This window comes from Anomaloglossus baeobatrachus, chromosome 1, assembly GCF_048569485.1.
Source record: "Anomaloglossus baeobatrachus isolate aAnoBae1 chromosome 1, aAnoBae1.hap1, whole genome shotgun sequence".
Taxonomy (NCBI): Eukaryota; Metazoa; Chordata; class Amphibia; order Anura; family Aromobatidae; genus Anomaloglossus; species Anomaloglossus baeobatrachus.
In genome coordinates, this window is record NC_134353.1 from 608,865,824 (window position 1) to 608,888,860 (window position 23,037).

The 23,037-nt window shown below is 43.6% G+C and overlaps 1 protein-coding gene across 2 annotated transcripts in view; it reads right to left on the reverse strand.

Annotated features, from left to right (window-relative positions):
• AGTPBP1 (ATP/GTP binding carboxypeptidase 1) overlaps positions 1–23,037 on the reverse strand; it is a 245,618-nt gene that overhangs the window by 143,086 nt on the left and 79,495 nt on the right. For both annotated transcript variants that reach the window (XM_075318445.1, XM_075318453.1), the window contains 4 exons: positions 18,770–18,833; positions 15,306–15,452; positions 5,752–5,883; positions 804–897 (listed from right to left, as the gene is read on the reverse strand). In XM_075318445.1, the coding sequence (XP_075174560.1) occupies positions 804–897; positions 5,752–5,883; positions 15,306–15,452; positions 18,770–18,833 (437 nt within the window). The remainder of the gene's footprint in view (positions 1–803; positions 898–5,751; positions 5,884–15,305; positions 15,453–18,769; positions 18,834–23,037) is intronic.

Here is a 23,037-nt window from a genome sequence, read left to right on the forward strand (position 1 = left end):
ACAGCAACATCGCGAGCAACGTCACAAAAGTTGTTCGTTAGCAGCGATGTTGCTAGCGATGTTGCTTAGTGTGACGGGGCCTTTAGACAATGGAGCTTTACTCCAAATCTGATAAACTTACAAAGGGAAAGGGGCTTCTGCTCCATACAGTAGGCACTGTGTGATCTGGAAATGCTACAGAGTGGTCATGTGGTCCTGAAAAGGACTGGAGCGGAGAGGGAATGCTCCATTCATTCTTATGGAAGTGTCGTAGTCCAGCAGAGTGTGGAGAGCAGCAATCTCCAGTGGTCTAATTAAAAATGAATGGAGCGGCAGTGCGCATGATCAACCAATGCTGCACTCACCCAGCGCTCTTCTGGACCTCCATTCTCTGGATATTTGAGGGTCCCAGCAATTGGGAAGTTATCACCATCAGATATTTCTCTTTTCTCAAGGACCCAATTGCTAGTAGTCTATCAATGTACCGACATTTCCAGTTTTGACATTCCCATCTAGCAATAAAGGTGCCATTTGAGAAGATTGCACTAGTTCATGGCAGCTGCAGCACCACAAAAGGTGTTTCTTCTCACAAAGACCTGCCACTTATTGTCTATCACTGACTAAGGAGTCCTCAGTAAGTGATGTGGGTTTTCTAGGAATCTGTTCCAGAAAGCAGTAGATAGCTGCTTCCACTGCTAGCAACAAGGAAACACAAAGGTAAAGATGTAACCCAAAGTATAATGACTACAAAACAAAAAGTAAGATTGAGTGCGGCCCCACTTATGCGACAACTGGGACATGTCGTATACATATAAGGTACTTACTTCATAAGGCTGGTGTTCTTTTTGCTGAATGGTCCTATGATTTTGAACAGCAGTTCCACCGCTCCATTTTTGCCCAGATAAACTGCATTTACAGCTGAAATTAAAAAAAATGACTAATTAAATATAAGGCAAAATGTATTATTACCACTTTAGTGGTGGCGCACCGGTCAGTCGAGTGGTCATGCACACAGCTGAGAGCCTGCATGGCTGCACATAGAGTGCTACTATCCTACTACAGGGCTGAAGGTGCCACCCTAAATGTGGAGTCCATCATTGTATTTATGGAGATCATCTCCCCTACATACTAAGAAAATACATTGAAAGATGGAGGGGCAATTTTATTTTACCTCCACATAAAATTCCAAAGGGTTCAATAAAGGTTTCCGCTCCTCTATGGCCTTCTGTATGAGATCCTACAGTAAATCTACCTTCATCTATAGTGATGTGACCTTCTCTAATGCTTTAAGGACCAGGACATTTTTTGGTTTTGTGCTTTCATGTTTTCCTCCTCTTAAGCCAGCTTTACACCTTACAATTAGGTGTGCGATCTCGTATGCGATGCGATACGCCCAGGTCGCATATGCGATTGAATAAGATTGCACGTAGGTCGTCATTTGCTGTCACACGTGCGTTAGTAGTCTATGTTAAATTGATCAATTTTGTGTGCGATCCTTTAGATCATGTGTCCTGTGACGTATGCATTGGGCACCCTTTTTTTTTTATTTATTGACTTGACAAGCGTGTGTAATGTGTAGGGATGCGTTTTTACTATGTCATCTGCCATTCAGCTCTGCTACATGGCCGCTAACAGCAGACACAGACAGCCATGTAGCAGAGCTGAATGGCAGATGACAGCAGACACAGACAGAGCCGCACTGTCAGAATGAACTCGGGTGAACCTCACCCGACTTCATTGTCATGCTGCGGCTCTGTCTATGTCGCTCCCTGATTAGCGGTCACCAGTGAAGGACTCACCGGTGACCGCTAATCTCCTGAGTAAGTGAATTGAGCAGCCCTCTCTCATACTCACCGATCCCCGATCCCCAGCGCTGCACTGCATTCACACTGCTCCGACGGCTTTTACTGTTTTGAAAAAGCCGGCCGCCCATTAAACAATCTCGTATTCCCTGCTTACCCCGCCCACCGGCGCCTATGATTGGTTACAGTGAGACACGCCCCCCACGCTGAGTGACAGGTGTCACACTGCACCCAATCACAGCAGCCGGTGGGCGTGTCTATACTGTGTAGTGAAATAAATAAATAATTAAAAAAAACACACGCCCGAAAAAATCCTTTATTGGAAATAAAAAACACACACACATTCCCTGGTTCACCACTTTAATCAGCCCCAAAAAGCCCTCCTTGTCCGGCGTAATCCAGGATGGTCCAGCGTCGCATCCATCTGCTGCATGGAGGTGACCGGAGCTGCAGCAGACACAGCGGCTCCGGTCACCTCCACGCAGCTAATGAAGACAGCCGTGCGATCAGCTGATCTGTCACTGAGGTTACCCGCTGTCACTGGATGCAGCGGTGGCCGCGGGTAACCTCAGTGACAGATCAGCTGATCGCGCTACTCACCGCCGCTCCGGTCAGCTCCAGTCAGCAACTGAGGTGAGTAGCGCGATCAGCTGATCTGTCACTGAGGTTACCCGCGGCCACCGCTGCATCCAGTGACAGCGGGTAACCTCAGTGACAGATCAGCTGATCGCACGGCTGTCTTCATTAGCTGCGTGGAGGTGACCGGAGCGGCGGTGTATTATGCAGCTCCGGTCACCTCCATGCAGCAGCGCTGGATGCAACGCTGGACCATCCTGGATTACGCCGGACAAGGAGGGCTTTTTGGGGCTGATTAAAGTGGTGAACCAGGGAATGTGTGTGTGTTTTTTATTTCCAATAAAGGATTTTTTCGGGCGTGTGTTTATTTACTGTAATTTACAGATTAATCATGGAAGGTGTCTCATAGACGCCTGACATGATTAATCTAGGACTTATTGGCAGCTATGGGCTGCCAATAACTCCTTATTACCCCGATTTGCCAACGCACCAGGGTAAATCGGGAAGAGCCGGGTACTGTCCCAGAAATGTCGCATATAATGTATGCGGCAATTCTGGGCGGCTGTTGGCTGATATTGTTAGGCTGGGGGGCTCCCCATAACGTGGAGCTCCCCATCCTGAGAATACCAGCCTTCAGCCGTATGGCTTTATCTGGCTGGTTTTAAAATTGGGGGGGACCGCACGCCGTTTTTTTTTAATTATTTAATTATTTATTTCACTACATAGTATAGACACGCCCACCGGCTGCTGTGATTGGGTGCAGTGTGACACCTGTCACTCAGCGTGGGGGGCGTGTCTCACTGTAACCAATCATAGGCGCCGGTGGGCGGGGTAAGCAGGGAATACGAGATTGTTTAATGGGCGGCCGGCTTTTTCAAAACAGTAAAAGCCGCCAGAGCAGTGTGAATGCAGTGCAGAGCCGCGCCGGGGATCGGGGATCGGTGAGTATGAGAGAGGGGGTAAGAGGGATAGACTGACATGGACAGAGAGAGAGGGACAGAGATAGTGACCAACTGACAGAGATTAGTGAATGACAGACATTGTGAGGCGCTTCAGAACGCAGCTTTTCAGCTGCGCTCTGAAGCAGACCTTTTTTAAGCTGCGGTGCAGAGCGCACACTGCGCACATAGCCTCAGAGATCAAAATCGTATGATGGATGTCACACGTTACAATTGACTAGTTTCGTACTACCAAACGTCCAATGTATGAGGAATAAACGACGTGTATGCGATCACCGTATTTTCGTTCAATATCGATCGCATGTAGGTTTCACATGCAAATACATCACGAACGATGCCGGATGTGCGTCACTTACAACTTGACCCCGACGACGGATTGAAAGATCTATTGAAGTGTGTAAAGCAGGCTTTAATCCAAGAGCCGTAACATTTATTTAATTTTTTTTTATTGACAGACTTGATGGCTTCTTTTTCGTGGAACGACTTGCTTTGAATGACATCATTCATTTTTACCAAATAATATACTGAAAAACAGGTAAAAAAAAATTCAAGTGGGATGAAATGATGAACAAAAATAAATGCAATTCTGCCATTGTTTTGGGAGTTTTGTTCTCACAGCGTTCATTGTATGGTAACAATTGCCCTGGAACATCATTGTCGAGGTAAGTCCGATTACAGTGATACCGAACATGCATCAATTTTTTTTCTATTTCAGTGAAGAAATAAAACAAACCAGTATACTGAAAAAAATAAAAAAAAAATTTGGGATGACGCAAATATTTTTATTTTGGTAGGGCTTGTTTTTGCATGGAGAGCTTACTATTTTATTAATAACAAATTTTATGTACGTATGATACTTTGCTCATTATTACATGTTTTAGAGAGCGGTGGTGGCCAAAAAATACAATTCTAGGGCTTTATTATTTTTCTTTTACAGTATTCACTATTGGCGTAGCTAACTCCATATTTTAATAGAGAGGACTTCTACAAACAAATTATTTTTTGTTTTATTTTCCTCTCTTTATTTTTAACTAAAGAAAATGGGGCAATTTGAATTTTATATATATATGTACACGCACACACACACACACACACACACACACATATATATATATATACATACATACATATACATACATATACATACAAGCTCTCTTAGGAGTTGTGCACACCTGTGATCGGTATTATACTGCAATACCACAGTGTATAGACTCCCATGGATCTGAGCTTCACAGGAGGAATGAGATGACAGCAAAAACCCCTGGGTGTCATAGTATCCCATCAGTTTCCTGTGATCGGAGTCATGTAGATGTGACCCAGTGAGCACTCCACTGACAATGGCGTTTAAATGGTTAGCGATATGATCCAAATTAAACTCCTACTGTTAAGGCCGCTTTACACGCAGCGACATCACTAACAAGATGTCGTTGGGGTCACGGAATTCGTGATGTACATCCGGCCTCGTTAGCGATGTTGTTGAGTGTGAAACGTATGAACGACCGCTAACGATCAAAAATACTCACCTTAACGTTGATTGTTGTCGGGTCGTTCTAATCCCGATTATCGTTGCTGCTTTTGCACGCAGGTTGTTCGTCGTTCCTGAGGCAGCACACATCGCTTCGTGTGACACCCCAGGAACGACGAACAACAGCTTACCTGCGTCCTCCGGCAACGAGGTGGGCATGTCTTTCCTTTGGCTGCTCTCTGCCCCTTCGCTTCTATTGGCCTCCTGCCGTGTGATGTCGCACGAACCGCCCCCTTAGAAAGAAGGCGGTTCGCCAGCCACAGCGACGTCGCAGGGAAGGTAAGTATGTGTGACGGGGCCTAACGATATTGTGTGCCACGGGCAGCGATTTGCCCGTGACGCATAAATGACGGGGGGGGTACGCTCGCTAGCGAGATCACAGCGTGTAAAGTGGCCTTTAGAGACAGATGTTGGTTATGTAATTTAGCCGGTATCTGAAGCATGTGGTGGGATCTCAGCTCCTGAGCACACTCCCAGCCTGAACATTAATTCACGTCCTGATACGGGAAGCAGTTAAAGGAATTTTCCAGGCTAACAATGTTGATGACTAATCTATAGGATAAGATCTGTAAGCTGCAGATACCGAGGCCTCCACAATCAGCTCTTTGCTACTTACAAAACTTCAGCAAGTATGTAATGTTGAGATAGAAAATAAGTCTCTATTCATCATGCCCTGACCTGAAGCACCCAAGAATGACCACTACCAATGTATGGAGCCATGCTTCATACACAGTTTACATGAAGCCATTTCAGGAGTAGCAAACATCTGGTGGTGGATAAAACTACACAAAGCAAAGTTCTTGACATACAATATGTCTCTAAGGAAATAGGAATATTCATATTTAGGACCTACCCTCCTAAACACGTTTGTAAGGTGCTAATATAGTAACTCGAGGTTGCCGGTACTCACAGTTCATACAGTACACGCGGAACACTTGAAGACATGGAAGTAACAGCTTTGGACTTTGCAGATTTTGCTTGACCAGATTCAGAGATATGTTTAGCGCTCCACTGACTCGTGCTTTTATTCCAAATTTTTTGTCTACGAAGATAAAAAAAGAATAATTTCTTTAACTCATAAAATGAAACACAAAGAAGCCCTTTACTTTTCTTCTCTTTTTAGGATCATAAAGCTTTTCTATATGTACACAGTTAGATAACTGGATTTCCTAAATCTTTTTTTCTCTAATGGTGGTGTCACACATAGCGACGCAGCAGCGATCACGACCAGCGATCTGACCTTATCAGGAAGGCTGCTGCATCGTTACATGGTTGCTGGTGAGCTGTCAAACAGGCAGATCTTACCAGCGACCAGCCCCCAGCCAGCAGCGACGCGTGGAAGCGTAACTAAGGTAAATATCGGGTAACCAAGGAAAGCACTTCTCTTGGTTACCCGATATTTACCTTAGTTACTAGCGTCCGCCGCTCTCATGCTGCCAGTGCCAGCTCCCTGTTCCCTGCACTCCTAGCCAGAGTAAACATCGGGTTAATTACCCGATATGTACTCCAGCTACGTGTGCAGGGAGCAGGGAGCCGGCACTGGCAGCATGAGAGCGGCGGACGCTAGTAACTAAGGTAAATATCGGGTAACCAAGGAAAGGGCTTCTTGGTTACCCGATGTTTACCGTGGTTACAGCTTACCGCAGGCTGCCAGACGCCGGCTCCCTGCTCGCTTCAGTTCGTCGCCCTCTCGCTGTCACACACAGCGATGTGTGCTTCACAGTGGGAAAGCAACGTTCAGAAAATAAAGCAGGACATTCAGCAACGACCGGCGACCTCACAGCAGGGGCCAGGTCATTGCTGGATGTCATACACAGCGACAGCAACGGGACGTCGCTGCTACGTCACAGAAAATGGTGACTTAGCAGCGACGTCGTTGTCATCGTCGCTATGTGTGACACCACCTTAACAATAGGCCACCTATACTAAACAAATAATCACGGTCAATCCTGAAATGTCCGCTAAGTAAACACATTCCTACAATACTATTTCTGTTAGAACCATTATAAAGTTAATTTTCTGTTTCATTCTGGAATTACTTTGTAAGTTTAGTGTTCCTTTATAGATGATTTAACAGGCATCAGCATTAAACATCCTTGATAATGCATCTGGGGATGACTATTATATTAAAGGAGTTGTCAATGGTTAAAAAAGTTCAAATAAAGGCGATATGATAAAATAGCCAAATAACTATATTTAGCAGGCAAGTCCCTAGATGCTCCAATGCCATTGCTCAGGTGGTTTGCTGGTAGTTTCATCCCATTCTTCCAGTGATGATTTTCCAACTAACCTCATGTGACCTCCATGGCCAATCACTTGCTTCAGCTGTGATGGTAGCCATATTGACATGTGAAAACCTGGATCTGTAATTGGCAGCAGCACTCACATGCGAGTAGTCAGAAGGTGATCACCGTAGACCAGCAGTAAAGGAGTTGCAGGAGATAACACGTGGGCAGAAATTATTTTTACATTTTATCACATTCCTTCCTATGCAGTCAATTTTTACAAATTCTGGACAACCCCTTTGAAGCAGCACTCCAGCGTTTTGTTTATTTTCACGGGTGCAGTGGTGCTTTTAATCTAAGGCCCCTGGCCCTGGTAATGTACTAATTCTCCGGCATCTTCACCTTTTACCAACGCCACTCCGATCCGGCAAAGCCAACTTGTCACTCCAGCTTGTGAATGGCTGGAAGTCAAAAGTTACGGCACAAACGCTCAATGCAAATCTATGGGAGCCGGATGGAGCTCTCATAGACTTACATTGAAGAGTGATATCCAGCTCGCTCCATGAAAACACTGGAGCTGCAGGCACGTAAAAAACAGCCTGTGACCATCTGGAGCAGTGTTAATAGTCGGTGGAGACGGCGGCAGGTAAGTAGGGTCATGGTTCTTATATGAAAAGCACCACTCCAGGGCGGAGAACAAAAACCCAAAACAAACGTTGCATTGGTTCTGAATCAAAATTATTTTTCTTTTTATTTCAACAAAGTAGCTCCTTCAATTGGTGTGGTTTCACTAACTATAGAACAGTTATTTTTTATTTTGGTTCTCCCTTTCCAAAGTTATGCCTCCTGGAAATATCAATGCTAATTTTTCCCTTCACCCCCTGACGCTGACCAATCAAAACATGGCTGCGACCACATGAAAGTTCTGTAGTATACATCCAAATGAATAAAGGGAAAATTTGCATCTTTATTACCAGGAAAAAAAAAAAAAAACATTTTGAAGGGCACAGGAGAAGACAAAAAACTATTCTAGAATCAGTGGACCAGCACCAATTAGAGGAGGTACTCATTAAAACATACAGTGAAAGGTCCTCTTAAAGAAAACCGGTCACCAGGATTATGCTTATTATACTGATTCAATAGGTACCTTGGGTGTAAAAATCCACAGGTTTATATACATTAGAAGTCTGGGCTTTCTAAGATCTCCATGCATCGGGGCAGGACTATGGGGCAGGACTGAGGGAAGGGTCTTTGGTTTGGCCCTGGCCTCTCTGCTACTTTTATAACAGCTTAAGAGGGGAGCCAGCACGATCTGAAAATGGCATGCATCATATAAAAAGTGCAAATTCACAGATTTATTCAAACTGTACTATAATAAAAATGAGATTTTTAGCAAATAATTGATCAATTCTTTGAGCCACCCCTGCCAACGTCACGGCAAATCTCAATAGGGGGGTCCTACACTATATTCTGTATTTCATGTGCCATGCGGCCTCCTAGATAAAGTTAAAAGCAGAACCATAATGGAGCACACATACCTGTAACCTGTATATATATCAGTCATGGGTACGGGATTGAAATAGACCAGGTGAGTGCTGCTAAGAGCAGTTCTACTATTCATATGTGAGGCCGTATGGCACATTTTATAAAAATATTTTAGTGTAGGACTGCCCAAAATGAGTTTTGCCGTGACGTGGCGGGGTAGCTCAAGAAATTGCAATTTTTTGCCAAAAATCTGAAAAAAATTTTTTATAATAAGTACAGTTTGGAATTTTTAGTGCTGGCTTTTTGTTTTGTTTTTTTTTTTATATCAGCTTGCAGTCTCTGAGGCATGGACTTAATGAGTGACATACAGTAATATAGTACTCTTCATCAATCTGGCTCCAACTTTCTCTGATTGCTGTTGCCAGATCAGCTATGCAGGTTGGAGCCTTGTCATGGACCATTTTCTTCAACTTCCACCAAAGATTTTCAATTGGATTGAGATCCGGACTATTTGCAGGCCATGTCATTGACCTTGTGTCTTCTTTCAAGGAATGTTTTCACAGTTTTTGCTCTATGGCAGGATGTATTATCTTGATAAATGATTTCATCATCCCCAAACATCCTTTCAATTGATGGGATAAGAAAAGTGTTTAAAATTTCAATGTAAACTTGGGCATTTATTGAAGATGTAATGACAGCCATCTCCCCATTGCCTATACCTGACATGCAGCCCTATATCATCAATGACTGTGGAAATTTACATGTTCTCTTCAGGTAGTCATTTTTTTTTATTGTTTAGCTTTTCTGTACATAAATCCCATTTCGTTTAAGCGGTTTCTTACAGTTCGGTCACAGGCATTGACTCCAGTTTCCTCCCATTCGTTCCTGATTTGTTTTGTTGTGCATTTCCTGTTTTGGAGACATATTGCTTTAAGTTTCCTGTCTTGACACTTTGATGTCTTCCTTGATCTACCAGTATGTGTGCCTTTAATAACCTTCCCATCTTGTTTGTATTTGATACAGATTTTAGACACAGCTGACAGTGAACAACCAACATCTTTTGCAATATTGCATGATGATTTACCCTCTTAAGAGTTTGATAATCCTCTCCTTTGTTTCAGTTGACATCTCTCGTGTTGGAGCCATGATTCATGTCAGTCCACTTGGTGCAACAGCTCTCCAAGGTGTGATCACTCCTTTTTAGATGCAGACTAACAAGCAGATCTTATTTGAGGCAGATGTTAGCCTCATAACGACGGCCGTACGACTTAAAGCGGCGGCAAAACAGGGTACTTATTCTGTTCCGCCGCTTTAAAGCGGCGGCCCGAAAAAACCCTGTAGCGCCCCCCAGCGACCGAAAATCTCGGGGGTTTCAGCTACCGGGGGTAGCTGAGACCCCCCAGATTATGAATCGGGGTGTTTTTTTTGGACCCCGATCATGTGATCGGCGGTATACACCGTATACCGACGAACACATGAAAAAAAAAGAAATGGCCGGTAAAACTGATTTCTTTTTCATCTGACATGATCAAACATGTCAGATGAGAAAGAAATCTAACCCCCTAGTGCCCCCAAAGCCCCCGGTACCGGAGAGTCCCCCCACCCCCACCCCTACCCCCAACGGACATCCAAAATGGCGCCGAAGCGCACAGAAAACTGCCGCCGGCGCCGGCTCTGCAGTCATTTCCCTCCGATCTGAAATGATCAAACATTTCAGATCGGAGGGAAATGTCCTCCCCCTGACCCCTCCTCCGGTCCACCGGAGCCCTCTGGTCACCGGAGCCCCCTCCGGTTCTCCAGAGCCACCACCCCCCTCCCCCCTCCGGAAGATGGCGGCGCACAGCGCGCGGCCGCATTCATTCTGCTCTTTCTGCCGCATGTGACACGTCACATGCGACAGAAAGGTGTCCCCAGGTCCCGCTAGGTCACCCCCCCGTCACCTCCCCCCCCCAAGCCCCCGGTTATACGTTACCTGTCTGCCGCTCCGTCCCGCGATCACGCCGCCTCCTTCTTCTTCAATGCTGGCGGCGCATGCGCAGACAGCGGCTGTCAGCTGGATCCCTGCAAGCAGGGATCCTGCTGACGTCGCAACTGCACAGGCTACTCCACTGTGGACCGGGGGAGGGTGAGTGCGGTAATCTGCAGTCACACTCCTCACATGGAGAGACTGCTGTTCCAGAAAATGGGGGGTACGTTCTGTGAGCGTGCCCCTCATATTCTGGAATGAGGTTACTGCAGGTCACTCTGCCCTAGGTTGGACCGGGGCAGTGTGAGTGCAGTATTCTCAGATTACTGCACCCACACTGCTCATGGAGAGCTTGCTCTTCCAGAAAATGGGGGATACGTTCCCTGAACGTGCCCCCCATATTCTAGAAGATCCAGAGTCGGCGTGGGACCTCCTCCAAAATGGATTACAGCGACCGGAATTTCTTTATTTTCAATAAATTGGTAAAAGAGGAATGTTTCGGGGAGTGTTTTTTCAAATAAATTTTTTTTTTGTCTTTTTTTATTCTATTACTGACTGGGTTAGTGATGTCGGGTATCTGTTCAGATGCCGTGACATCACTAACCCCAGGGCTTGATGCCAGGTGACATTACAGCTGGTATCAACCCCATATATTACCCCGTCTGCCACCGCACCAGGGCGCGGGATGAGCTGGGGCGAAGCGCCAGGATTGGCGCATCTAATGAATGCGCCACTTCTGGGGCGGCTGCGGCCTGCTATTTTTAGGTTGGGAAGAGTCCAATAACCATGGCTCTTCCCACCCTGAGAATACCAGACCCCAGCTGTCCGCTTCACCTTGGCTGGTGATCTAATTTGGGGGGGACCCCACGTTTTTTTTTTTTTTTTTTAAAAAACGCCTGGGGAGCCCTCCAAATTGATCACCAGACAAGGTGAAGCTGTCAGCTGTGGTTTGCAGGCTACAGCTGTCTGCTTTACCCTAGCTGGCTATCAAAAATAGGGGGGACCCCACGTCGTTTATTTTAATTATTAATTTTTTGGGGGGCTAAATACAAGGCTAGGCACCCTTTAGTGCCACATGAAAGGCACTAAAGGGCGCCAGCTTAGAATATGCAGGGGGTGGGACGTTATATATGTTTGACATCTATCCATTCATCCATTGCAGCATTTTACGCTGTGTGCCCACAATCAGGGTTTGCAGCGTTTTGGGCGCAGAGTGTTTTCCCTGTGTCCATGACGCTGCGTTGTGCTGTAGAAGCACAGTGGAAGGATTTTTAGAAATCTCATGCCCACTGTGCTTCTTTTCTCCGCAGCATAAACCGACCTGTGGCGCAGCTTCCCGAGCCTCAGCATGTCAATTTATGCTGCGGAGAGGAGTGTTCTCTGCAGGTAGCATAGAGCTCCACAGCGGCCTGAACCCAAATCGTGGGCATGGGCAGCTGCGTTCTCCCGTGGACAACACTCACATCTCTGCAGGAGGCTGACACTGTGTACTGGACGCCGTGTCGCTGGATCATGGCCACATAGCCTAAAAGTGAGACATTTGTTGCTACAGCAACATTTTTGTGAAGTACCTGTGGATTCAAAATGCTTACTATACTCCTGAATAAAATCCAGTTTCCAAAATGGGGTCACTTGTGGGGGTTTTCTGACGTATAGGTACCCAAGGGGCCCTGCTAATGTGACATGGTGCGCGCAATTTATTTCAACTTTTCCAGAATTCAAATGGTACTCCTTCCATTCCAAGCCCTCCCATTTATCCAAACAGAGGTTTTTGGCCACATGTGGGGTATCCCTGTGCTCATAAGACATTGGATAACAACCTGTGGGGTCCACGGTTTGTTGTTGTCTCTTGAAAAAGTGAGAAATTTGATGCTAAAGCAACAGTTTTGTGAAAAAAATGAAAATTTTCAATATGGCAACCTAAGCTTATCAAATTCTGTGAAGTACTCGTGGATTCAAACTGCTCACTATACACCTAGATAAAAGCCTTGAGGTGTCTTGTTTCCAGAATGAAGTCACTTGTGGGGGACCGCCACTGTTTAGGCACCTCAGGGGCTCTCCAAATGCAACCTGGCGTCCGCTATTGATTCCAGCCAATTTTGCAGTCAAATGGCACTCCTTCCCTTCCGAGCCCTGCCATGCGCCCAAACAGTTGATTTCCACCACATATAAGGTATCGCCAAACTCAGGAGAAATTGCACAATAAATGTTATGCTGAATTTTTTCCTTTTACTCTTGTAAAAAAAAAGCTACCTGGTTGAAATAACAATTTTGTGGTAAAATTTTATTTTTTTTTTTCATGGCTCAACGTTATAAAATTCTGTGAAGCACCTGAGGGTTCAGGGTACTCACCAAACATTTAGATAAATTCCTTGAGGGGCCTAGTTTCCAAAATGGGGTCACTTGTGCGGGGTTTCTGCTGTTTAGGTACCTTAGGGGACCTCCAAATGCGACATGGTGCCCGCAATCTTTTTCAGGCAAATTTCCTTTCTAAAATTCAAATATTGCTCCTTTCGTTCCAAGCCCTCCCATTTGTCCAAACAAAGGTTTCAGACCACATGTGAGGTACCACCGCGCTCATAAAAAAGTGGTTAACAAACCTTGAGGTCAAATTTTTGGAATTACCTCTTGAAAAAGTGAGAAAATTGATGCCAAAGCAACATTTTTGAGAAAATTATTAAAATTTTCAATATGACAACGTAACGTTAACAAAATCTGTGAAGTACCTGTGGATCTAAAATGCTCCCTATACTCCTAGATAGAAGCCTTGAGGGGTCTAGTTTCTAAAATGGTGTCACTTGTGAGGGGTTTCTTCTGTTTAGGTACCTTAGCGGACCTGTAAATGCAACATGGTGCCCGCAATCTATTTCAGCCAAATTTGCTTTCCAAAATTCAAATATTGCTCCTTCTGTTCCGAGCCCTCCCATTTGTCCAAACAGAGGTTTCTGACCACATGTGGGGTATCGGCGCGCTCATAAGAAAGTGGGGAACAAGTTTTGGGGTCCATTTTGTTGTGTTATTTCTTCTAAAAGTGAATAAATGTGGGTTAGAGCAACATTTTTAGGTAAAATTTAATTTTTGCTTTTTTTCATTCCACATTGCTTTTGTTCATGTGAAGCACCTGAAGGGTTAATAAACTTCTTGAATGTGGTTTTGAGTACTTTGGGGGGTGCAGTTTTTAGAATGGTGTCACTTTTGGGTATTTTCTGTCATCTAGGCCTATTGAAGTCACTTCAAATGTGATGTGGTCCCTAAAAAACTGGTTTTGTAAATTTTGATGTAAAAATGAGAAATTGCTGATAAACTTTGAACCCCTCTAACTTCCTAACAAAAAAAAATTTTGTTTCCAAAATTGTGCTGATGTAAAGTAGATAAGTGGGAAATGTTATTTATTAAGTATTTTGTGTCACAGAAATCTCTGGTTTAACGGTATAAAAATTCAAAAGTTGAAAATTGCTAAATTTTCAAAATTTTTGACAATATTCAATTTTTTTCATAAATAAACACAAAAAATATTGTCCTAAATTTGGTACTAACATGAAGTCCAATATGTGACGAAAAAACAATCTCAGAATCACCGGGATCCGTTGAAGCGTTCTAGAGTTATAACCTCATGAAATGACACTGGTCAGAATTGCAAAATTTGGTCTGGTCATTAAGGTGAAAATTAGCTCCGTCACTAAAGGGTTAGTTTTGGGAATGAAAATTTACAGGGTGATTCCATAATTGTTTCCACTGTTTGGTCTTGAAAAAGTAACCATTACTGGCTAGCACATTATGTTTTCATGATTATTTTTTTTTAATGTTTCTAAAGGCTAGAAAGTTGACATTTGAAATTACTTTAGTTTTGGGCCATGTCTGTGATCTGCTTTTTTTAAACAAAAGTAAACAACTGAATGAACATCCTCAGAGCCAGGAGATTCCATAATTTTTGCCAGGGGTTGTATATCTTCTCACACTAACTTCCCAGCAGACTTCAGTAACATGGCGCTGGTGGCGGCGTATGCGCAGATTGAGTGGCCTGTTGAGCAGAGCACAGGACCCAACCCACCGTCTCGCCCTACAGTCCTTCCCCAATGCAAGAAGAGCTTAGAAAATCCAAACTTCGAAAGTAAATGAAACAACCAGACTGCGGATTTGTACACTGAATGTAACTATTAACTCAGCATAACAGCGCCATAATGACAGGTTCTCTTTAAAGTCTATTCTATATTTTCATCAGTGAAGATATGAAGGATTTATATACACAACACAGGCAAGAATAATATGAACTTACAAAGTGTAATTCTAGCATCATCAATATATTTATTATCATCCCTACATTGGGTTAGACAGTCTATTCATCAACTGTGTCTAGTTTTTATTGCATAAAAGCGCACAACTATTAAACTTACAGGGAACCAGGGAGGCAAACTTGACTTTTTATTTTTTTCTGGACAGCTTATCAAAAAATCACAGACTGCCAACATTTTTTATGGACAAAATGGAAAACGATAATTAATAATTATATGAGAGACATGTCTGCAGTCCCGAATTCTGCACAAGCAGACAGCTGTCAGTCACTGGTAGCTCCACCTACTGGACTGAAAACTCCAGAAACAGGAGATGATTAAATGATAAAAACAAAGGTTATACTGAATCTTTTCTCACAAAACTCTATACCAAACTACTCCGATCATGGGCCCTACAGATTGGATGGTATTTTCATGGTGACAGGTTCCCTTTCTTTAATACAAAAGTAATTATCTATCTTGGAGCTAATGAGTATTTTATGCACTTCAGACTGACCTTTTGGTCCTATCTTTGCCAGCAAGCTGTGAAGAAGTACCATTAGCTCTTCATTTGGAGAGGAGTCTTTACTGGCACTAAGCAACAACTGGAGTAAGATCTGTGTCCCTCCTTTAGAAATCAGAACATTTATTCTTCTTCCCCCACCTAGAAGAGAAAACATATTGCACTGAAACCTCATAATATGTCTCTCTACATCTCTATACACACATCAGCATAAAATTCCATTCCGAAGGAAACCGTTCCCATGTCAAAATGCTATTACCCTGCAGATATGAAGTTAATCTGCAGCATAATAGCATTTGAAACCTGCCCAGTAGCTGCACATTGAACCCTGCTGTCAGGAGGAAAACAATTTTAAACCTTACGGTAGCATTCGGGTTTCAGCTATCGAGGTGGTGCCGGTGTGGGTTTAGTCACCGCTCTATGTTTCAAGAGCAGCAGCTGTATCCGCACCTCCCGCACTGACTGACAGCAGGTTCTAATACTGAGTAGCTGGTCCATCAGTGCGTCAGGCAAAGCCATAGGTGCCGCTCTCGAATCAAAGTGGTGACAAACTGCACCGGTGTAACGTGGTACATGCAGTAGTCATGGGCAAGGAAATAGTCTGTCACACACCCGGCACGTTACATGAAAGAGGGGGTCCTGACTGGGTGTGTGGGCTTGGGTGGGGAAGCAATATGCCTTTGCAGGCTACATGATGCTTCAGCTGGCCAGGACCAAATGTTAGCCAGTTCAAAGAGGAAGACCACCAGTCCTTAAAGGGAATTTGTGATCAGATTTGGTGACTATAAGCTGCGGCCATTCTAACATTCTATATATAAGAGCCCAGACCGCTGTGTAGAACATAACAAACACTTTAAAGTACTCGCCTAAAAGGTTGGTGCGGTGCAGACTGGTTGGATGGGTGTCTCCGTTCTCCAGGTAAAAAGCAAAAAGAATCCAGCTCTTCAGGTTTATTTCAACATGCAAGCAAAACCGATAACATGACCATCGCTACACGTTTCAGGTGAAAACAATCCCCCTTAATCATGATTAAGGGTGACTTTTCGCCTGAAACGCGTAGCGCTGGTCATGCTGTTTTGCCTGCATATTGAAATAAACCTAAAGTCTTTTTCACCTGAAGAGCTGGATTCTTTTTGCTTTTTGTTTGATTATTTTGGGTCATGGCAGTGCCAGTCCGTGCTCCAGGAAAGACACTAAAAGGAGTGGGTGCATACACTGAGCTGGAGCCTCCTCTTTCGGCTATCTTTGTCCTCCTTCTTCTGAAGTCTGGGTGCATGATGGGTCCTATCTCATGCACACGCTCCGGCACTAAGTTCCTGAGCAGGTGCACTACAAACGGAGTAGGGAAGGATGACTGCTATGGAAGGAAGAGAGGAGACACCGAACCAAGACCAGTGACGCCCATCAGACCCGACCACCCCACAGGTGAGTATAATAAAAACGCTTTTTATGTTATATAGCGTGGCCTGGGCACTTATATATAGTATTCTAGAATGCTGTATATAAGGGCTGGACTGGTGGTGGCTGCAGCTTCTAGAGGACAAATCTGGTGACAGGTTCCCTTTAACTGACAGGATATCTTCAGTTTTTCCACATATGCTACACAGAGATAGGAGAGCAGGAGTCTATAATGTTTCTGTGTACTATTTATGGTAGATGTAACAGCAGTTTATCTCTGAGCTAGTGGGCAGAAACGAATAAAAATAGATACAAATATAAATATATCAAGAGCCTCTATAAATGTAAATAGTGATTATATCACCAACATTTGCTGAGCAATATGATATTGAACAAATACACTTGCTACAAGCTGCTGCACCATCTACCTGTCTCTATACCGGTGTCTGCCTATTCTCTCACTGTGCCGAGTTCTCCACATTCCCCTCACCCGGCAGTCTGTTTTGCGATTAAAACCAATGCCTTCAGAAAAAGCCAGAAGCCCTCAATCAAGGTACGAGGGGCTGCTGATAAGTCTTTGGCTTTACCAAGAAAGAAACGAGATAAGATAATGAAACTTTACATTTATTCCACATACTCTCCACTGATGTCAACACACTTCTTACATCAGTATTCCAAACTCTGTAAGCCTAGCAAAAAGAAGGATTTCGGTTGTGCTTCAAACCAGGCATCCGGAGCAGCCACGGCATCAGAAATGGTGTGAAATTTGGGACCCTTGAGGTATTTCTTCAGGTTTGGAAACAGATGATAGTTGGAGGGAGCTAGATCTGGTGAATAAGGTGGGTTGTCAACTAGATGGAAGCCCAGCTCTGCCAGTTTTACCATGGTCGTTTTTGCAGTGTGAGTGGAGGCATTGTCTTGCAGGAACAAGATTCCTTTGGACAGCTTGCCGAGCCTTTTTTTACTTCAGAAATGCATTCAATTGGTCAAAATGTCAATGTAATACCTTGCATTGATAGTGGAACCCTTTTGAAGGTAGTCCACTAGCAGCATACCTTCCTTATCCCAGAAGACAGATACCATCACCTTAGTGGCTGATTTTTGCACCCTGAACTTCTTTGGACGAGGAGAACCACTGTGTCTCCACTCTTGACTGCTGCTTGTTTTCAGGGTCATACAAATAAATCTAGGTCTCATCCATAGAGACCAGTCGATCCAGGAATATCTTAACAGTCCGGAAACGCTGACAAATGGACTGGGAGGTTTCAGTCGCATGCTTCTCTGATCTGTTGTCAAACATTTGGTGACCCACTTTGCAGATGCTTCCTCATGTCCAAACATTCATGGATAATTTAACAAACACCCCATGATGTCTGCTATCACTTTAGCGGACACTCGTCAATTCTCCAGTATGGGGTTGTGCACAGCATTGACGATCTCCAGAACAACAACCACTCTCGGTCGTCCAGGACATTCCTCATCATTGGTGCTGAAGTGGCCCGTTTTACATTTGGCAACCCAGTTCTTAACTGTGGAATAAGAAGAGCATTGATCCCCCAATGTCTGCAACATATCACCATAAATATCCTTCATGGACTTTCCTTGCAGAGACAAGCATTTTATCACTCCTCTGCTCTCAATTGCTGTAAATATCGCATGAGACGCCGCCATTTTGTTTTCCCACGTGCGTAGAACACTGTTGCCAAAAGCAACAAACACAAAATTTTTAAATCATATATTAGACACATAAGGCTTTCATGTGATGTAACATTCGTTACCATAGAAACAAGAAAAGAACACAAAGCCAAAGACTTATCAGCAGACCCTCATAAATTCTGGCAGTCTACATAATATGCAGCCCCAAGATCTAAAATTAATGTTCGTACAAATGCATTTTAAAGGTCTTTCAGAGGGGTTAGAGAAGCCCAAGATCCATTTTTATAACGTAGTAAAAGAGTTATTGGTATTACAAATAGACCCACCTAAAACTGCAACTCATCTTATTTACAGCTGAGCGCCAAAGATAAGGTATATCTTATACATGTATACATGTAACTTACCAGCCGACATTAGCTCATTAAGAATATTTACAATATTTAATATTGTTTGATGGTCCCTGGTATTCTGAAAAAATAGAGATAGTATGTTAAAAATCCAGGAATTGAAATGACAACAAGAAAATAAATTATATATAAGAAGAAAATAAAACAAATGTATAAAAGGAGAAGGTTGCATGGGTGTCATTTGCATAAGTGGTAACTAATTTTTGTGGAAACTCAAGAGCAGAGAACTATGAAGATTTGGTGGAAAATCTCAAGGATCTTGGCTGTAATAGGTCTTTAAAGAATCATTTCTTACATTCACATCTAGATTTTTTCCACCAAACTGTGGAGCAGTGAGCGAGGGGCACGGTGAGAGATTTCACCAAGATTTTTATCTATATACACACGCTGCATTTTTTGTCACGTTTTTTGGTGCAGTTTTGTTGTCAGAATTTGCTCACTTTTGACTTCCCAACAAAGTCAATGAGAAGTCAGATTTGCTGTGCGCACACTGCAGGTTATTTGTCAGCAGTTTTTTTTTACAAAAAAGCAGAGTATTCATTTTTTCGTTTTTGTCAACTTTTGTCACCCATTGAAATCAATGAGGGGATAAAAGATGCATGGCAGAACGCATGCTTACAAATTGTTTGCGTTTTGCATACATTTTATCCTTTTTGTCAACAAAAACACAGCTCGCGAACTTAGTTCCAGAGTGACAAGTGTGATTTTAGGGTGTCAGTGTCTCTCTCTCCAAGCGCTTCATACTCACCAATCACCGACGCAGCTGTCACACTGCTCCCGCTGCCTCTCGTTGTTCTTCCCGACCCACTCATTAGCCTCATACATATTCACTGCTTCCTCTGTCTGATTGGTTGCAGTCAGACATGCCCCCATGCTGAGTGACAGCTATTTGAGTGCAACTAATCACAGCCGCCTTGGTCTATATCGTACAGTGCAATAAATAATTTAAAAAAAAAAAAAACAGTGTGCGGTCCCCCCCAATTTTAATACCCAGCCAAGATAAAGCCTCACAGCTGAGGGCTGGTATTCTCAGGCTGGAGAGACCCACGTTATTGGGAGCCCCCCAGCCTAAAAATATTAGCTAGCAGCCGCCCAGAATTGCAGCTCCATTAGATGCGACAGTCGCAGGATTTTACCCGGTTCATGACGATTGATTTGATGCGGTGGTAATCGGAGTAATAAGGAGTTAATGGCAGCCCATAGCTGCCACTAAGCACTAGGTTAGTGATGGCAGGCATCTATGAGACACCACCCATCACTAATCTGTAAGTGAAAATAAATAAAACACAAACACCCAAAAAAAATCCTTTATTTGAAATAAAAGACAAAAAATGCACCCTCTTTCACCACTTTATTAACTCCCCCAAACACCCCGCCAGGTGCGACATAATCCACACGAGGTCCCACGACGCTTCCAGCACTGCTACATTTGACGCTCACAGCAAGGGCAATAGAACAAGACTGCCCGCTGTGAGCTCCACACAGCAAACTGAAGCGAGTTGCGATATCAGTGGTGATGTCACTCAGGTTAGATGCAGCCACAGCTTGAGTCCTCCTGTGACAGGAAAACATCTGAGTTACTGAAGTAAGCTGTGAGATCAGCAGTGCCGTCAGTCATGTGATTTGCGGTCACAGCTGGAGTCCTCCACGTGTGAGCGAAAATCAGACTGCGAATGAAGTGAGCCGCAGGTCGAGGACTCACGTGAGTGATGGCACCACTGATGGTGCGCTTTACTTCAGCAGTGGCCTGAACCTCACAGAGGTAAACCAGTGACATCACTGCTGCGACACACACCGTACATTGGGGCCCGTAGCTGTGATGTCAGGGGTTCATTCGAGTTCATTCTAATCGCTGCGGCTCTGTCTGCACTCATAGCTGGTAGTCATGTTCTGTGACACTCGCTGTGACAGGACTGAGATGTAGCAGAGCTGAATTGCCATGGGACCTCGTGTGGATTACTTCGGACCTGGAGGAAAGTTTGGGGGTTAATAAAGTGGTGAAAGAGTGTGCTCTTTATTTTATTTCAAATAAAGACATTTTGGGCTGTTTAGGGTTATTTATTTTCACTTAGATTAGTGATGGGGGGTGTCTCATAGATGCCTGACATCACTAACCTAGGGCTTAGTGGCAGGTATGGGCTGCCATTAACCCCTTATTACCCCGCCGTCACACCAGGGCAATCGGGAAGAGCTGGGTCCAGCACCAGAATTGCCGTATCTTATGGATGTGCCACTTCTGGGGCGGCTGTGGGCTGCTTTTGCTAGGCTGGAAAGGGACAAATAACGATGGTCCTTCCCCACCCTAATAATATCAGTCCCCAGTTGTGTGCTGCACCTTGGCTGGTTTTAACAAAATGGGGGGGACCCCCAAGTCATTTTTTACTTTTTTTTTTTAAATAAATCAAATAATTAAACAGTGCGGCATCCCCTCTATTTTCCATAACAAGCCAAGGTACAAAACACAGCTGAGGGTTGCAGTCCGCAGCTGCTGCTCTTCTTGCGCTGGATATGAAAAATGGTGGGGGACCCCATGTCATTTTTTTTTTTTACCCCCTAAAAATTAAAAAAGAAACAGCTGGCCAAGCTGGCATTCGCTCTATCAAGCTATTCTGTTATGTCTTTCTATCTTTTCTATATGTTCTATTATCTAATCTTCTATCTACTAACTATCTATTTTTTCTATCTATCCATCTATTCTAGCTATCAATTATCCTATCCTATCCTACTTCGTTTCTCCTTAAAAAAAAACGCATTAAAATCGCTGTAAAACGCGGCAAAAATGCATCATCATTACAAGCGGGTTTTTTGACAATTCCAGGCTCTCTGTGACAAGGTGCAGATTTGGTTGCAGTTTGTGTGCAGAAAAAACTGCAGCATGCGCATGTAGCCTAAGGCTACATGTCAATTGTTTTTGCCATTTGGGTTTTGCACTGCAAAGCTGAGTTTTTGACCAAAGTTCTGCAACAAAAAGGCTGCAGTTTGAACTGCAAAGTGCGGACAAGAAACCCAAATTCCCATAGACTTTGCTTGAAAAGCAGAACACAACCATTTTGGCATTAAACAGCGCAGAAGAAAAAGCAGCAAAAAAGCAGGTAAAAAGCAGGTAAAAAGCAACGTGCGGACATAGCCTTATGGCTATGGAGAAAAGATATGAAGGAAAATGGAATCCATCAATGCTTGCAGATTACTGTTGGACAATTGTAACAGGTGATCCCATGCAGGAATACAAGAGACAAGCAAAAAAGAGCTGTCACTGAATGAGGAACACATTTTATAGCGTAATTTCTGTAACCGTTTATAATTTACAATAGTGTTTAGACAGGTTTTAGTTATTTGAATTGTTTCTATGTTTCCGCTAAATAAATCTCGCAAAATTGTCATATCTAAATATTATGAATCTTTATATTTGCAAAAATAATAAATGTTTCAAAGTACTGTAACTTTTATGCATTAATTATATGTAGCAGTAATAGGACATCTCTTCGATATCATAGAAATAAGAGGCAACTAAAAATTTTCATTGTCAGATTTGACTTCAGGAGCTCATAATCATTAAGAAATGGCTCATTTCACAAATGAATCATAACTGCATTTGATACTGTAACATATCACAGTCTTATACTGAAGCTCTAGAAGACTATAAGCAGATGGGTAAGGAATTGGCTAAAAGACAAGAAACAAAGAGTCATCTAGAATGGTACATTCTTTAACTGGCCTATAGTCAGCAGTGGGGTACCACAGGGTTCTGCGCTAGGACCGATTGGACCGATTCTTTTTAATCTCTTTATTAATGACCTTGTGGATGGGATTGATAGTAAAGTGTCAGTCTTTGCTGATGACACCAAACTATGTAGGATATTAAAAATTGACCTTGATAGTACAATATTACAAAACAGTCTGGATAAGATGTCAGAATGGGCTGATACTTGGTAAATGAGATGTAATGTTGAAGAATGTAGAGTTATACACCTAGGATGGAGTAATCCTATAGCTGCATTAAGGCTATGTGCCCACGTTGCATATCTGCATGCAGTTACGCTGCATATTGCACTGCGTCCTCAGCACAATCTATAAAGATTGTGCAAATTCCATCCCCACGTTGCGTTTTAGAACGCAGCGTTTCGTCTGCTGCCATTACGCTGCGTTCTAAAAAGCAACATGTCACTTCTTTTGTGCGTTTTGGTTGCAATGTTGGTCTCTCTCTCTGTCTGTCTCTGTGTCTCCCTTTCAGTCTGTCTCTCCATCTCCCCCCTCTCTCATACTCA